Genomic DNA, 18,262 nt, shown 5'->3' on the forward strand with positions numbered 1-18,262 from the left:
TACGTAATAGACAAAACTTTCATTGGCGTCGTTCTGAAAATTTTACGCTAATTCTTTTACGAAGTTCTGTCAAATCTATGTTCTGGTTAAAAACCAGTCGCACTGTATTCTCTGATAAAAAACACTGTTCTCCGTGTGGCAAACCTCACCATCATAGTAAATAACAACACTAATACGTTTACTCATCTCTAATTTCTAACCTTCTTAGCCTCTCTAAATTGTTTTTGCTGTAACTTATGCAATCTGAGAACATTTTTTGCCTCATTTATAGCCTCAGCCTAAACATGCTACTGTAGCAAAAACGCGTCCACGTGGGAGCGATTTCAGAAATTCTTCTGATAAAGTATCCTGCTTGAAGCATTTTTATACTATTTGCTTTGAAACGTCAACTCAAAATTATTTTTTCAGGAACTACTGTAGCAAAAAATTCAAAAATTCTTCTGATAAAGCATCCTGCTTTAAGTGTTTTTTATACTATTTGCTCAGAAACGTTAACTCAAAATTATTTTTTCAGGACCTACTGTAGCAAAAGCGTGTCCTTGTGGAAGCGATTTCAGAAATTCTTCTGATAAAGCATCTTGCTTGAAGCGTTTTTTATACTATTTGCTCAGAAACGTCAACTCAAAATTATTTTTTCAGAACCTACTGTAGCAAAAACGCGTCCACGTGGGAGCGATTTCCTTAATAAATTTTTAATTTAATTACTCACGTAACCCTCAACCCTAATTTAATTAATTTTTTCTTAAAAACCCATAAACACGAAACCTAATCCAATTTTGAAAAAATTATAATTAATTTAATTAAAAAACCCTAAACCCTAATCCCTTATTTGTTTAATTTTTTCTCCAAAACCCTAAAAATCCTAAAAACCCTAAACCCTAACCCTAACCCTAAAAATCCAAAACCTAACGTAGGGAGAAACGGGAAAAATGCATCCCCAAGGGAGCGCTTACGTGGTAACAAAACGCGCCCTTGAGGGAGCGATTTCCGTCCACGTAAGCAAAGCGCGCCTTCAGGGACGCGATTTCCTGCCATGTCCCCTGACATCACGCTGACGTGGACGCGCTTTCGGGAAAAAGGGTCATTTCGGTAAATAATAAAATACCGGGCCCATTTCGATAAATTTTTAAAAAAAGGCTTTTAATGGTATTTTGCCGGTTTATTTCCAACATAACTATCACTTTCTTTCTTTTTTAATATTCCATATTTAATTAAAACGCATGATTTTATAGATCTCACTTTATTAATTTTTTTTATTTTTAAATATTTTATTTAGAGTTGTGATTAAAGTTTTTATTTCAATAACACTAATTCCCATTTCCTCCTCTTTTTCGTATTATATAAAAATAAATTTTAAAGCTTTTGTAGGATTAATATATTAAAATTTTAATAATTATATTTATTAATATAATTATATTTTTTATGTATGTAATTTTTAAAATAATCTAATATTTTTATTATATTGATTTAAAATATTATCATGATTTTTCATGAAACTAAAAACTAAACATTTTAATTATTCAATACTTGACATGAATTAAATTAAGCAGAATAATAAAATATTACTCAGTAAATCCCTCCCTTTGTTAAATATTCAAACATTATTGAAGTCATTTAAAAAATTATAGTATAGATTTACTTTTCTATATAAATTAATGAGATTGAAATACTTATAATATTTATATACTATTGAAAGTTATAAAAAGCATACCTTTTAAATTCTCAGTATTTATTTCAAATTTATAAATTTTAAAAAATATATTATGAGTATTGCACTTACCTGGTTTTTTAGTATCTTATTGATATCACTTTTAAAATGAAATCTAGGTGGCCAATTGAGTCTTAGTTCGACTGGTATGGGTATTGTTGATAATTGTTGATAATGTAAGAGGATGTGAGTTTGAGTGCGCTAAAGCGCATTATCCTCTTATTTATGGATTAGGGAGGGGTTATGAATAGTTTCAGATATGATCAGAACCTACAATGAGACTATTAAAAAAAATTACAAACTACTATTTAGTTAGACATGAGGATTTATATATTTTTTATTTATGCATTTTATCATATCATAGTTATATTTAAAATATCATTATTCATGAATTAGAAAATTCTAATTTTGTATTATGAATAGATTATATCAAGTTACTATATTTTATTATTTTAATGCTAAGGTAAAAAAAAAATACAATAACTAATTAATTCATTGTTGTAATTAAATCCGAAAACATAAAATTAATTATTTTAATCTCATCGCTATAATACTTAATTTCATTACTGGAGTAGTTAATCTTATCTTTACCGCTATTTTTAATCTCATGATCACCAAGGGGCAGGTAGAGACCTTGTCCCCCTAGAAAATTTGTGATTTAGTCCCTCCAAAATTCAAATTTTATAAATTAAAACACGATAAAATTGCATTTGACTCCCCTAAAATAGTAAGATCATGATTTAGTCTTTCTAAAAATTATAAAATTTTAAGCTTACAATGAAAAAATTAATTTAATTTCAACCCTCCAAAAAAAATTATTCCAATAATTTAAAATATGATGAGAAAAAATAACAAAAATAATATAATATATTTCTGAAAACTTTCAATACAAATGATTTACTTATCAAAAATTATATAAATTTTAACATAAAAAAGATTACTAATTTTCAGCGTAAGATTGAAAGGATTGGGTAAAGATCCATTAAATTTTAGAGACAAATTTAGTTCCACCTAATGCAATTTTCATGACCAAATCAAAGAAAAAAAAATATGAATTGCTTGTTTACCTACTTTTTATTTATTTATTTCTCGATGCAAATAAATGACGTACACAGGTCGTGCATGTTGACTCGCTATTTTGATTTTGGGGGAAAATTAAGTCCCATGTTTTTGTTTTCTGGGTTTATTATTCTTCTTTTTCTTTAATTACTCATCAAACCTACCAAAGAATTTCATGGAATCTTGTTTCAACTTCCCTTTTATAACTTCACATATACTCTACTTTATTCTGTTCTTCTTCTTGTTCACATTCTTATATTGGAATATTATTTTCATTAGTAGTATTATTAATAGTAGAAGTAATAAAAGTTCTAAATCGTGCATAAAAACGCATGGTAAGATTGAAGTTTGAGTCTCTTATTATATTTAAGCCATGCCTGAATTCTCTTCAAATTTTATCTAATATATAAAGTTCATCCAAAATATTTTTCGATTATCATTTTATTTGTATTTTTAATGGTTGATTATAATTATAAATGGAGATAAGGTAATCCTTTAATCTTTTTTTTTAAAAACTTTGGGCATTAGTATAAAATAGATTATTTTATGAAACTATTATGAGATATTTTAAAATAATAGTAAAGTATACGAAGGCATTGGCTTAATGGAAATATTAAAATTAATAATTAGAATAAGAATTTAGAGCATAATCAATTAAATTAATTCTTATAATTAGTTAAGGTTAAGAGAATAGAGATCCTAAAATTCATGTTTTGATCCTCGTACTATGACTGGTGTAAGAAGAAATCAGATTACATACATAAAATGATTTCTCTTTGTTAGGTATAACAGGTTATGACTTTTATTATTATTATATTCTCTCTTCTGTAACTTGAACGATTTCTTGATTTTGGTGGCTTAGTCCTGGAAAGATTTGGTAGACGCATTTCCACAAAATAATTGGGGAAATTCGATCAACATAATTAACGCTAAATGGGAAAATTATTTGCCAATAAAAAATTGGGAACACAACTTTCCTTGTGGATGGGGTAGGTTAGATTTTAACTAGGGAGGGTTAATGTAATTTGTTGTTAAATTATAAACCAACTTAATAATTATTGGATGACTTATTTAATGCTTTTCCTTGTACGTAGGGGAATATAAATCTAAATCTATTAAGGTTGGGGCATAATATAAAATTTTTGGATTGATTGGGCTTTTCTAGGCTTGTAAATATTTTAGCCCAATATTTAATTTTATTTTTTTCTCAGCAGGTGAAAACAAGCTTCAACTACCTACTGACCTACAAGTATAATATTTAGATCCAGTCTTTATTTTTGTTTTTCAGATTATATATATAAATATATATATTTTTAAGTTTCTAGTTATGACGTGACATAATCTCAAAGTGAAACATCATCATACTTTTACAAAATCCAAGTTCAAGGACTATAATAGGAAAAGCTATCAAGCTCGATGCCAAAATAGATCTAATTGCTAAGTTTACGGGCCAATAATTAAATTAACTCAATTAGGAATTGATTTTCTGAGGGTAAAAGACACTTAGCCTCAAGTTTATTGTAAATACGCTTACCCTTCTGATTTCAAGATTGTTCATTTGCCCTTCAAGTTATTCACGTCTAGATACATTTTGATTGTTAGCCTAATTAAGCTTTATAGTGATAAATTATGGTTATAGTTATTCAGATATGTTCTTCGTAATTACAATGTGACTGTATTTGTAACTTCAAAAAGATTATATATATTAATTAAAAATACATTACGTTAAAAATATGATTATATTAGAGTAAAAAGCAATTTTATAATTTAGTTTAATAATAATTAAAATGTTTTTATAATTAATTAGATTTTATTATATTTAATTAAAATTATTGAATATAAATAGTGAGCTTTTCTTTTTATTTAAAATTCATTTAATAAATAACTTTAAAAGTTAGTAGATTTTTATGAAACTTCGGAATAAGTGAGAATTTTTTGTACGTGGATTTTTTTATTAGGGTTTGAATACTTTTCCTTTTAAACTTCATCTTTATGCCCGAATTTATTATTTCCTTAATATTAAAAATAATTAATATCTATTTTACTTAAAAATATAATCTATTTACTCGTTAAATAATAATTTAGATCAAATAAAACTAATTCTAGCGAACAGATATAATAGAATTTTTAAAATTTATAAGAGATTTCAAATAGAATTTTAAATAATTAAAATTTTCCGTTCAAATTATAATTATAAAGGGATAAATTATTTTATGGATCATTCTCATCATATCATCCATAGTCCCTTTCCAATTATTTAATGACATTTAGTAATTTTTTTCATGTCATTGATACATTTTTTTTATCTTGAATATCGAACCTTAAATCCTAAATCCTGAACTTGGGGTTTTGATTCAGGGTTCGAGATTCAAGATTTAATGTTTGGGGTTTAAGGTTCTAGATTGAGGTTCTAGGTTCGGGATTCAAGATAAAAAAATCAAAATTATATGTCAAAGACATGAAAAAAATTTGCTGAAATGTCATTAAATAATTAAAAAATGACCATGAATGATGTGGTTGGAAGTAGAGGTGTTCATGGGTCAGGTCGGGTCGGGCCGAGTCTAAGCATGATATCAACATACTTTATGCTTGCCCAAGCCTGGCCCGACCAGAAATCCAAGTTTATGGATCATAGTATGAAAAGTTACCAAATTTGATGCCAAAATAGACCCAATTACCAAATTTACTGACCAAGAATTAAATTAACTCAATTTGGAATCGATTTTTGAGGGTAAAAGACACTTACCCCCCAAGGTTTAGTGTACATACACTTACCCCTATGGTTTCAAGATTATCCATTTACCCGTGTAAGTTTGAAGAAAATCGATAAACCTACCTAAGATTTATTTGCTAAGAAACTTTTATATAAAAAGACAATTATAACATTGTTATTATTTATTTATGTGCTTTTTATTTTGTCTATTTTTAGTTTTAATTGCAAAATTATATTTGATCGTTTATAAAATAATTTATATTTGACTTCAATTAAAATTAAGTATTTTAATTTATATTAATAATATGGAATTTAATTAGTTACCATTATTTAAAAAGTTCTAAGGAAAAAATTGATTAAAACATAAAAGGAAAAAGGAAAAATAATCTTAACATTAATATATAATTAAAATTTAAATAGTTAACATGTAATTGCATAAAAATATTAAAAAAAGAAACAAAAGATAAAAAAGAAAGACAAAACAAAATATTTCATTGAGAACAATTTTTTAAAATAATCTTACAACTAATGAAGTTTTAACTTAATAGGTAAAGTTATGGATGACAAAACCCAAATCGCCTTATTGGATTGAACCCATCTACTTTGAATGGAGTGGATTTTTCGTTTGAAAAGTGGATGTGAGATGGGGCGTGGTGGATTTTTTCTTTTGAATATTGAGTATAGAGCGGTTATGGTAATCACTTGTGCTGTCCCAACCGCTCCACTATATAAATTTACTATTTTATCTTTGTATATTTAAACTATTAAAAGGGTAAAAATATAATAAATAAAATAGAAAAAAATAATATATTTTATGTTTAAATAAATTTTTTTGAAGAATTATATTTAAATATTTACTTGACTTTAAAAAGATTGAAAAAAATGAAGATAAATAGTAAAAATTAAATTGAAGCAAAGCAGGGTAAGGCTAGGATGGATGCATTCAATATACATGGAGGTGGTAGTGGTTTTCAAGATTGTATATCCATAGTAAAGAGAGGGGAGTGGCGGACCAGATTATGCCATTTGTGGAGCAATAGTGGATTTAGCATTATTCGCCCCCATCCCACTCCATTGTCTTCCCTAAGCAAGGTTAAGGCTTTGAGAATTTTAAGATCTCATGTTTGAATCTCTCTATATATAAATCATGTGTGGGGTCTTAATCCATATTTATTTTGATCTATTTCCCACCATATTTGGGTTTGAATTGAACCAATCTACTTGGTGACCAGCCACCTGGACACTTTATCTACTAGGCCACCCGCTTTTAGTGGGAACACACACACCTCTATAGGGGGACCGTCAAGGGACCACTAGGCGTAATAACCTTGTATTGTATCAGAGTCGCACTGCATTAATAACGACTTAATTTCCAGTGGTATCAGAAAGGTGGATTCAATAAAATCCATCAATAAAATCACAAATAAAAATTAATCATTTAATAAATCTAAAATTAACAAGAGAAAAGAAGTTGAAGGGTGAGTGGGAGATTTTTTTTCTTTGATAATTGGGCGAGTTAATTTTTTTTTAAATTATATTTTAAAAGTGAAAGTATATCCTAGAAAAAAAAAGAACTTGTAAAATTTAAATTATTAAACTTTTTTTTATGAATTACAATAATAAGGGAAAGCCCGAACAATCAACGCAATTAGCGCAACTCAAACCTAGGCTGTACTTGAGATGGTGAACACCCTTAACCATTAGACCATCAATTGGGGTTTAAAATTTTGAACTTTAATTTTTAGTGTAGTTTTTTTATTGGTCAGTACATATCATAATAGTAAATAGTTAATTTTTTTATATTATTCATGCACCAACCAATATAATATGTTCAAGCCACTGTGATCAGAAGTGAACGAAACAAGTTGGTGCGATTGATACAAACTAAAATTTTACCGATAGGGAAAATATATTGCTTATCAAACTTTAGCACTAAAATGATATACACCAAACAATACAATTGAAACTGGTGTGGAGCCGACCATCATAGTTAGCACCATTAATTGTGACATTTCATAGCGATCCCACACAACAATATTAGAGAGTGGAGACTGTACTTTGAAACCTTGAAATATTCGGATACATAAATAAACATGCGTGTAGTTGCAAACTTCATTTATGTCCTCGTATTACTATTATTCATTTTTTATCTTAAATTTTTCAATAATTACATTAAACTTTGATTAAATTTTGAATTGAGATAAACCTAATTTTAAATAAAAAACAAAATTATTTAAATTATAAGATTTAAACCTAAAACTTAAAAAAAAAGCGCAATTTTTTTACCACAAATTCAATAAACATGGGTATATTACTCATCTTTTGGAACTAAAATTAAGTGCCATTTTTTATTGGTAAGAGCCTATAATGCCTCAAGCTCTTTAACTATTTTCATGAGTTTTAAATGACTTATTCCCGACTCTTTGATTTTTATTTGACTTGGGTCAAAATTAGAAACCATTCTCATGTAAACACAAAACTACTGAAAATGGGCTACCATATTTGATGCATGAATGCCTATTAGCTACTCTCAAATTAGACACCCTTCTGTTTCGATTTAGGTGTGTTGTTTGAATCACACCGAAACAATCGGTCACACCGAAACAATTAAGAATCAATTAGAAATCAATTTAAAGAGTGACTTTAAACCGGTTAGATCGAAAATTGATTGAACCGATTAAAAAATTGATTAAACTGATAGTTGAACTAACTAAAAATTAATTGAACCGAATCTTGTAAGAAATAATTTTTTAATTAGACTGATCGAATTGACGAACTGATAATCTAACCAATTCGAATACCGATCTAATTCTAAATACATTGACTAAAATAAATAGGGTAAAGAAGAAGAGATATTTAAGTTCAGTTTGGAAAAAGAAACAGTAAGTAAATAAATTCAATTTAATTTTGTACTCAAAATTATTTTCCAATTATTGGATGTACTGAATTTGAGTATTTTAATATTTAACTCAAGTTTACTTGCATATTTAATTGCATTTATATATGTAATTTTATTTTTAGTAAGTATAAAAAATACCACTTGAAACTATAAAAGAAATGTGCTGCTTCGTCGTGTGCAGTTCCTCCCAAGCTGGGTACTCCCATATTCAATTATCCAAATTATAATTAATTGATTGAAATGAAAAATAATTTTTGTTAAAAAATAAAAACTTTAGACTAAAATGATAATTATTTTCTCACATCACAATTGGGAAAAATGAGTGACATACATGACCTCCATTTGGAACTTCCTTATAGCAATGGAAGAAATACAGCACCTAAAATTAACAGTGTCCAACCGTCTTTAATCGGGGAAACCTTTCTTATCTCTCTCAATCCTACAGTGAAAGGCAACAAATATATGCTTGTAAGCATGTATTAATTATCATATATTATAAGCAAATATATACCTAAAATTACCTGGGGGAGATGATGAGTGATCGAGTGGTGGTGTGCCAACCCCAAGATCATGGCAATCTGCTCCTAGAGAACCTGAACCAATGCACAGCACTGTAGCAGTCAGGATCTGAAGCAAATTGGAGCAAGATTCGAATCCCAGTGTTAAAAAACTTACATGGGTTGAAACAGGGTAAGGTTGTGGTATTGCGCAAATTATAGGAGCCTGCATTGCAATCGCATTGGTAGCTACTCCCCTTTGTCTTACAGCTGCCATCACCGCACCAAGTATAGCTACAAGCTACATACACATAATGACGATAAACCATAAGAAATAGAAAGAATTAAGTTGAATTTTTTTTAATTTAAATGCTCAAGAAGCGTACGGTCGGACAAATTAAACACTGGTTCTGGTGGCGTTGGCGGTGAAGGATTCCCTCCTGCGCAATCGAAGTTGAGTGTGCCTACATATAGTTTACAAAAATAAAAATAAATAAATAAATGGAATCTAATGAGATAAAAGAAAAAGTAGTAAGTTTTGAATTATTAAAAAAAGTTTCTATTTAAGTTATTAAGTTATTAAAATTGTTATTATATGGCATTCTCTGTTTGTATTGTCTACACAAGTTGAAAGTTCTTTTTATTTCTTTTCTACATTTTAATTTTTTTATTAAAAAATTTTGAACATCACGAATTTATGAATCAAAATTCAAACAACTTTTTTTTCCGATTTTTGACGATCAGTCAAATTGACTTAGATCTAAAGTATGTTATTATATTCATTGATGGGTATTGATCTATTGTACCATTTGTCGAAGCATTGTTTGGAGCTTGCTAACCAAACTTCAACAGAAAAACTTAATAACTCAATGACTTAAATAGAAATTTTTGAATAGTGTAGTGTTTTAAATGAAAATTTTTAAATAATTTAATGACCATTTTGTAATCTTTTAAAATTAAGTGACCAAAACAGAAATTTACTATTGATTTAGTGATGTTGGGTTCAGTTTACAAAAGTAAAAAGAAATTCAATGCCGAAAAAGACTTGAAAAGCAAAAAAAAGGCTCACAATTGGGAACAATGCAGGGTGGAAAGATGAGGGAACCGACTTGGAATTGGTTCCACCCAGAATAACAGTTGCATTGAAACCCAAAGGATGAATTATCGGTGTCTTGGCAACTCCCTTTTCCACAATTCACAATGGCGCAAGCGTTAACTGCATCTGTACGAAAACAAAACCATGGTTGTGAGCAAACAGGGACAGGGGACATATTCAAAGGTTGTTTTGGTTTAGTGACCTGGTTGTAGGTTTGAAATGAACGCTTCCGAGCTGCTGAAGATGAATGATAAGAGCAGAGCACAATTGAAGGCGTAAATATTAGTTTGAAGCTTCATCGTGAGATTGAATAACATGCAAATTTAGACAAGGGAGAGAAGTAACACACATGGATGTATATAAAGCTGCCATAGGCGGTGGCGTTGTAAGCAAGGGATGAATTGTGTTGTTGATATCGATAACGATTAGGTCAAGGACTGTACGAAGGTATATGATGGTGACTTGGTGCAATTTATTTGGCCGAGTCTGACTTTGATGGGATTCTTATACTAATTATTACGGGAATCTTTTTAAATAATAAATTTGATTAACATTGTTAATTCAAAACCATTTTTGAAATAATTTTTTTAGTTTTATTTTTTTAACTCCACAGGTAAAAAAAAAAAAATTCCAGTTGACCTCTTTGTGTATTTTATAAAATTATTTTAAATATGTTTTAAGCACATTTACAGTTTTAATTTCTCGAATAGAATTGAAAACTCAATTTTCCTTTTTAAGAAAAAATTAGTATTATTTATAATTTATATTATAAATAATTATAATGGAAAATCATAAATGAGATAAATCTTAAGAATAATATAATATAATATAAATAAGTATATTTATTATTAAATAAATTTATTTAATAATTTTTTATGGAATTATAATTTTGTTTATAAATGGATGAAATTTCTTATTATGAAATAAATTATTTAGCTTAATGATAAATTTGGCTACTAATGTTTATATGTTTTGTTAAAATGGCTCTAATTGTATTTTTAGTCTTTTTGACCATCAACCTTTAATTTTTTTCAAACTGCATTTTCTAATGATTTAATGAATAAATTTAAGATTTCAATCTTTCTTTTCTTTCAAAAGTTTTAATCTTTTATATATTTATTTACTAATAAATTTTCTACTGAGTTAATTTTTAGATAATTACTTTTATTTTCTTTAAATTAAGAGTTATTTTTTAATTTAATGTATTTTTTATTTCTACATGTAATTATCTTATTGGGTTATCTATTAATAAATTACATCTCATTAAAAATATTCCATATCATTAAATCTATTAGAAAAGCAGATTGAAAAAATAACAAAGGTTGATGGTCAAAAAACTAAAAATAGAATTTGGGTCATTTGACAAAATATGCAAACGTTAGTGGCCAAATTTGTCATTAAGCCTAAATTATTTAATCAAAGTGTTTTAACAGAATTAAAATTTTATTTATAATTATGTTAATCTTATTAATATTAAAAGAAATTAATGGACTATTAATAATATAATAAAAACAAGTATTTATCGAATTCAAACATATTGCTGGAGAAAGGAAACCCATTGTACCGAGTATTTATAAACGATTTCCTTTACGTTTTTCTACATGCTTTTCTCCCTATCCATTTTAAATTTTCACTTTCTTATTTTGAGAGAATTTTTCTACTAAAACAAGCATTTTGTCATGGTCCGGAATTGTGTGGTACGATGCTGCCATGACTTCCCACTTGGTGGATCGAGCGAGGCCAAAGCCTTGGGCGAGAGTTCCTTGATGGTAGATCCCGGGAACAAGCGTCATGTGAGAATATCGAGCAAGCAACATAGCGGTGAGTTATAAGCGGATGAGGCCAAGAGGGGGATGGTGATCCCTGCGAGGCAACAAGGAGCCCATGTGTAGTGGAAGTGTGCTTGGAGAATGTCTTGAGATGACCCTAGAGTGCTAGGTAAGAAAAATGTCATTGTTTCAATCATTTTAATGTTCCATAGGAGCATAGCTTTAAAAGCTATTAAGCTCTTTAGCAGGTAGTGATAGGTGTCAACTCTCCACCTCCCCCCACTTTGGCTAATTGGTGGGATTTTTTTGGTGCAAGCGGTTACTCCATGGCAAACGAAATGCTATGGTACACAGTCATCGGACAAGTGGATGATCAATGTCTCATCAGGAAGAAACCTAGGGAGGTCGTATCACGTTGTGGTCAAAATGTTAAGATTGGATCTTAGATTTCTCTAAGCCCCACAGGATCCTCCACCTAAAGTACATAGGGCTACCATTGGGATAATGAGACAATGCTTTATAGGAGGGGCATCGAGATGTGATGGTATACGGACTACTAGTCTTATGGGAACATAGAGATAGCGATTGAGCCTAATGTCTCAAAGTTGGGACAATGCACTAAGATAAGCCTTGCGTCAAATGATGATGTTGGGTGTCCATCATGCTTGGGACTAACCTTGAGCGGCGCAAACAAGCTTGGCCCTTGGAGTGGTCCTTATGAGTAATAAGACAGGCTAGAAGCGACCCTCAGTTGGTAGTTCCCAACGACCGTGTAGTGCCTTTAGGTTCCGACACATGAGATGCGTCAAGTAAGCATGAACTTGATGTTAGGTTCCACCAAGCCTTAAGCCAAGATACCTTGTAACCTAGATCGTGATAGCATGTGCTCAAGACCATCGATGAAGATGATGCTTAAGTACTCTTGTAAGGATGACTGCCAAATGTGCAATGGGAGTGGGTGTCCTTCCTTGAGCTAAACAATTGGATGCAAATGGCCTAATAAGACCGAACCAAGTGAGAGGCCTTTGGGATAAGGCATCGATGGGAACTGAGATAGTCCTCAAAAAAGGACATAAGAAAAGTTGACCATGGCTAAAAGAAGTCATCGTGTCGCATGAGATCATGTTGTTTCGACTCAAGGATTAAACAATCCATGACACGTGGTATTAGAGATATTTTCATCACATACTTGAGGCGGGATGATGATCCAAGTAACATGCTTGTGAGCATTGAGCTTGAGTTGGATTGGACAAGCCTTAATGCGAACGAGTTGACTCATAGGTAACCTTGATACATGCATGGTGGCTCTGGCTTGAGTATTTATTTATTTTTGGATATTAGAAGTATAATGCATATAAATAAGAGTATTTATTTTAGAACTCGAAATAATAATATTATTTAACATATTTATAATATTATTTATTTACATTAAATTTTAAAGAAATTTATTTATTTTTAATAGTGATTGCTTACCGTAATCATACAAATTTTAAATATTTTATTAAATATTTGATACATTAGTTATGGCAATTTTTTAATTTTATAAATAACCACGAAGTATCTTTAATTGATATTTTAAAATATAAATACTAAATAAATAAAACAAATGGTCCATCACCAATATTTCCCCACACTAGAAAAAGCTAGAAACCTTAGACCCAATAGGATAAAAACAGAGTCCAAGATTAGTTTGACTCGATTTCAGGCCCAATTTGTATGAATATCCGATCCGATCGTATTCGAATCGACTCGTACACGCCCCTTTTAATTAGTTTGACTCAAAATCTAAGGCGCTAAAGAAACAACAATGGAGGAGGTCGCGGCTACTGCTCCTAACGAAGCCGTAGTAGAAATCCTAAGGAATAGAGGCTGGTGTTTAGGCGATTTGGACCAAGTCAATGCTCTCATTGTATTATACACAGCTTTATCCGATGATGTCGACGCGTGTTCGATCGCTGCTAAGGTTGAATCAGAGCTCGTTAACATGGACCTTAGATCCATCAGTGGGAAATCCTTACCCGAAATCAACCTCCGGAAATCTTCTCATATTCTAGGTCCCAAAGTGCTCCAGGTAAAGTCCTTCCTCTTCCTTTTGGCTTTTGTTTTGGCATAATTTTGAATTGATTTTCTTTTTCTTTAGATTTCGTCGGTTAGGGATATATCTAGAAGCACCATAGCGGAGTTTTCGGGGAATTCGAGTAGTTCGCGTTTGCTGAGATTGGGTCTGACTGATGGTCATAGTGAGATGACTGCCATAGAGTACTCTCATGTTCCAGCAATTCCAGACAATGTGGTTCCTGGTACCAAGGTATTATTGCTTGTAATGCTTAACTTAGTTTTGCTCTATTTGTTTCTATTTTCATTGTCGATTTTGAAACTCAAAAGCTAGTTTTATGATTGCATGCACAGTAAATTGGCAGACTTCTTTAATTAAAGATAATAGAACGTGTGGCAAACATATGTATTTGCGAAGCAATGCAAATTCTTGATGCTAATGTGGGATAATAGTTTCCTGCAATTTGTTCATTCTCTCTAGAAATTCTTCATGATGCATTATTCACCAAACCTGGAAAATTTTTATTGTATTTCTTATTATTTTCAAATTATGGACTGTGGTTGGCAGATTCGTGTGGAAAATAAAGCCATGATAAAGGGTGGCATTTTATGTTTGAACCCTAAAGTGGTAACTTTGTTAGGAGGTGTTGTTCAATCACTCTATGAAGAATGGGAGATGAATATAAAATATTCAGGTGTCTCCCGTTCATCATTAAGTTCATCCCAGGAAAATGGCACTGGTGGCCCTCCCCCATTTGAGAAGTTGCAAATTCAGGCACCTTCTAGCAGTAGGTCTGCTCATCCTGGCCGATCATATAGTGAGTACTCTTTTTCTTTTTACATGTTTTGAATTAGATCTTGTTTCCCTCTCACATGCTTGTCCTTTTCATACCGCTTAATTGTTTTGCATTTTGAGTTAGTTCCAGCAATCTTTAATTGCTTTGGTAAATACATAAGCTTGACATCTAGCCTTAGAGAAACAAAGTGATAGATGGAGGATGCACAGCTGGAATGAACTTTGTTGGCTACAATAATCAAGCTGCAAACTCTTGTTAGGATAAAATCTGTTGTCTATTTAAGATGATGGCTCAAGTTATCGTAGAAAATTTTCACCATACCCTTTTGCTCTTGACTACTTTTTCATACTGGACAGATTTAAAATGTGCCGCAGACACTTTCATTGACAGCCTTTGAGGGATTCCTATTTCTTTGATAAATGTACTTCAACTTTCTTCCATTTTTCTGGGGAACAATTATTCAGAGATTACAAGGGAAGGAAACTTGGAACTGGATTACTTGGTATTTAGTAAAAAAAGGACTTCAGATACTTAGGAACCTCTAAACAAGTTCACAATTACATGACGCCTGAGCTGTACTCTTGAATGATGAGAAACTCACAAATATAAACAAATATTCCCCCTCCCCTCCCTGCATCTTGTCTTCCATAATGAATAACAACTACCGATCTATTGTTGGTAGTTAATTAGTGGCGGTTGGCCTATAATTTATTTTGGCTGCACCTTGTCTCTGACTTTGCTGCTTTAATTAATTTTTGGAACAAGATTTGGAGAATACTTTATGTTGCTATTGTTTTATGATTTCAGGAGATTATCCAGCATTTTTATTGATTATTTAATTTTCTTTTCTTTAAAGTTGTAAAATTTGAATTGCTAAGGTATATATATTAATTATGAAATATTTGGTCATCAGAAAAGAAAGTTTACTTCGTAATTTTGCAGAACATGAAAGGCTAAGCTTGAGAAAGCTTTTCAGGAAGGTTCCTCAAAAGTTGTTCCTTTAATTTTTTCCTGTATGATCTGTTCTATTTATAATGCAAGCTTTTGATGACTCTGAAATTGTGATTATTCATTATACTTGTTTGATGCATGCATTGGGTATATATGTTGCTCATTGTCTAATGGTGATAATGTGTAGATTACTCTGAATCAACACTGAATAGCGCTGGACCTGCTATGGCAAGTTCAGTTGGAAAAACTGAAAGCAGGTGGAGCAGAAGGAACCAGGATGTTGAAGTAAAACCAGATAATGTGGATAGTGGTCTTAAGACAGCTTTCATAGCAGAAAAAACTGAAGAAAATCCAAGTAGCTCGGAAGCAAGACCAAAAGAAGGTGCGGTTTTATCTTTATATTATTTTATATTTGTACTTAATATATACAATAATGGCAGACCCAGCTACCATCTTTAAATTCAGTTTCATAGCTCTAGGAGATTGCCCGTATCATAAGCACAGGTGGACTTCCTTTATGAGGAAATAAGGTGAATCTGTACAAACTACCTTCTACCTTGCTAAAAAGTTGTGCCATTAGCTTCTACTGTATGAACATAGACGGAAGACTTATGGCAAAGGCTATCGTTTTTTAAAATCTTAAATGGACTTTTATGAGTAAATTGGATGTGTAAACCCACTTTCATTGATTGATAGGATAAAACAGAAGTAGTTTGTTAATTATCAACTTCAGTTTAGATCATGTATTGTTATGCTAATCTATATATCTTCAATTACCAGTAGCTGAGTCTGCCCCTCTTCAAAATCAAGCTGCATCTCAGAAGCTCTTGCAGAAAATGAGCAATTCTAACCTGGATAGTCGACATGCTAGAGGTCGAAAATACAGGGGAAAGGGGAAACAAGAAGAGCCTATGGTTTTTACTTTGGATGAGTGGGAAAAGAGGAAAGTTGGCACAAAACCTCAGACGAGAATTGAATATCCTGAAACTAGTTGTGATGAAGACCTTGCTAGGCAGCTTCAGGCTCAACTTGACTTGGAAGATTATCATGTAAGTGTTCTTGCAACTTGGTTGTTCCAGTTGCCAGTGATTTTTGTATTTGTCACCTTGTAATGCTTAATAAAATTATTTTCTTGTTCAGACACAAAGCATGCATGACACTGAGGCAGAGAACATTAAAAGAAGTATGTTCAAATATGAAAGAGAAGATGGTAGAGATCAACAAGAGGGACGTGGAGGGAGAGGACGGGGGAGAGGGAGAGGAAGGGGGAGAGGGAGAGGGAGGGGGAGGTTCGGCTAACACTTTTTTCCACCCTTATACTATGCGTGCACTCTTAATGTACAAGGGTAACCTCTTTCTTTATCCCTTTTTTTTGCCTCGTATTTTTTCTTATATGCATGTAAAAGATATGGGTTGATTCAAGCTTGCAACTTGGGCAATATAGTTGTAATTTCTTTTTTGATATTTTCTGAAGTAGAACACTGTCATGCATAGTTGGATCTTTTCAGTAAAGAAAATTCCTACGCATAATTTAATGCGTTCATTGAAAAAATAAGCATCAAAGAGAAAGAAGTGCTCATGCCTCACACAACTTCCGTCTTTGTACATCATCAGGGATTTAGGGTGGCGTGAATTATCATTTTGGCACGGTTGAAGTTTTTCCCCTTCTGACTGCTTCATTATGGTGTCTTTGCTGTCATGGCATATTATTAGGCAAGCTTTCAATATTTTAAGAATTTGTTGACAGATGGGATTATTTTCATTTCTTGAATCCTATATTTGTACAGCTGAGAAAATTTTGGAATTGCCATGCTTATAATTTACAAGTTAGGAACTGTTTGTATTTCTAAGCTGTTTTGTTTTTTGGATAAATATAAATTTATTAGACCTTACAGAATAAACATAGAACCCAGAATAAGAGACCAGGGTCAAAAGCCACAGCTCTTCACAACCGGCAGTGAGTGTACTAATTTATGACTGGTTTTTATGGTGTTGTCTTCATGCTTGATTTCTTTAATAATCTATTTTTATACACTTGCAGTGTATTTCCTTTTAATATTAAAAATGGATTAAAAGTACATAAATTTGCGTCCGTAGTTTAATTGATGTGATTATTTTCTTAAAATATTTTTTTTTTAAAAATACTTCTTTTTTCAGATATATATTTATATGTTAATTTGATGTAGACTTAAAATTTTCAAGATTAATATTTGCAAATTTGTTATTGATGAGGTAGATGTTGCTACCCGGAAATAATATTTTGGATTGGTATATCTTTACAATACTGTTTTTGCAATTAAAAGCGAGAGAAATTGTTCAGAACCGAATCTAAAACGGTTGCGAATTGAATACTTAGATGCAAGAGTGCGATAGTTTAAAAAGAAAAACGCTTGCATCTAATTCAAAAACATTCTCTTGTAAATATATATATATATATATATATATGATAAACTAAGTCCGCAAATTATTAGTAAATTATTTTTAGTCTCTCAATTATTCAATTTTATTGCAAATTTGTTATTGATGAGGTAGATCTTGCTACCCAAAAATAATATTTTGGATTGGTATATCTCTACAATACTATTTCTCCAATTAAAAGCGAGAGAAATTGTTCAGAACCGAATCTAAAACGGTTGCGAATTGAATACTTAGATGCATGCGTACGATAGTTTAAGAAGAAAAACGCTTGCATCTAAGTCAAAAACATTCTCCTATAAA

The 18,262-nt window shown here is 30.9% G+C and overlaps 1 protein-coding gene across 1 annotated transcript; it reads left to right on the plus strand.

Moving 5' to 3' along the window:
- Window positions 1–13,512: 13,512 nt before the first annotated feature.
- Window positions 13,513–17,394, plus strand: LOC105774134 (uncharacterized). The gene is made up of 7 exons (XM_012596506.2): window positions 13,513–13,812; window positions 13,882–14,049; window positions 14,365–14,614; window positions 15,732–15,926; window positions 16,325–16,593; window positions 16,685–16,890; window positions 17,159–17,394. Exons 1-6 carry the CDS (start codon window positions 13,549–13,551, stop codon window positions 16,841–16,843), a joined length of 1,305 nt encoding a protein of 434 aa, XP_012451960.1. The 5' UTR covers window positions 13,513–13,548; the 3' UTR covers window positions 16,844–16,890; window positions 17,159–17,394.
- Window positions 17,395–18,262: the final 868 nt, after the last annotated feature.

Source organism: Gossypium raimondii, chromosome 6 (assembly GCF_025698545.1).
Source record: "Gossypium raimondii isolate GPD5lz chromosome 6, ASM2569854v1, whole genome shotgun sequence".
Lineage (NCBI taxonomy): Eukaryota > Viridiplantae > Streptophyta > Magnoliopsida > Malvales > Malvaceae > Gossypium > Gossypium raimondii.

What these genes read in the sequence shown, in the direction of transcription:
- LOC105774134 (XM_012596506.2), top strand. Translation starts at nt 13,549, where the DNA reads ATGGAGGAGGTCGCGGCTACTGCTCCTAACGAAGCCGTAGTAGAAATC. An exon ending in TCATCCTGGCCGATCATATA is followed by an intron (nt 14,615 to 15,731) that starts GTGAGTACTCTT and finishes GATAATGTGTAG; the next exon opens with ATTACTCTGAATCAACACTG. An exon ending in TTGACTTGGAAGATTATCAT is followed by an intron (nt 16,594 to 16,684) that starts GTAAGTGTTCTT and finishes TTTCTTGTTCAG; the next exon opens with ACACAAAGCATGCATGACAC.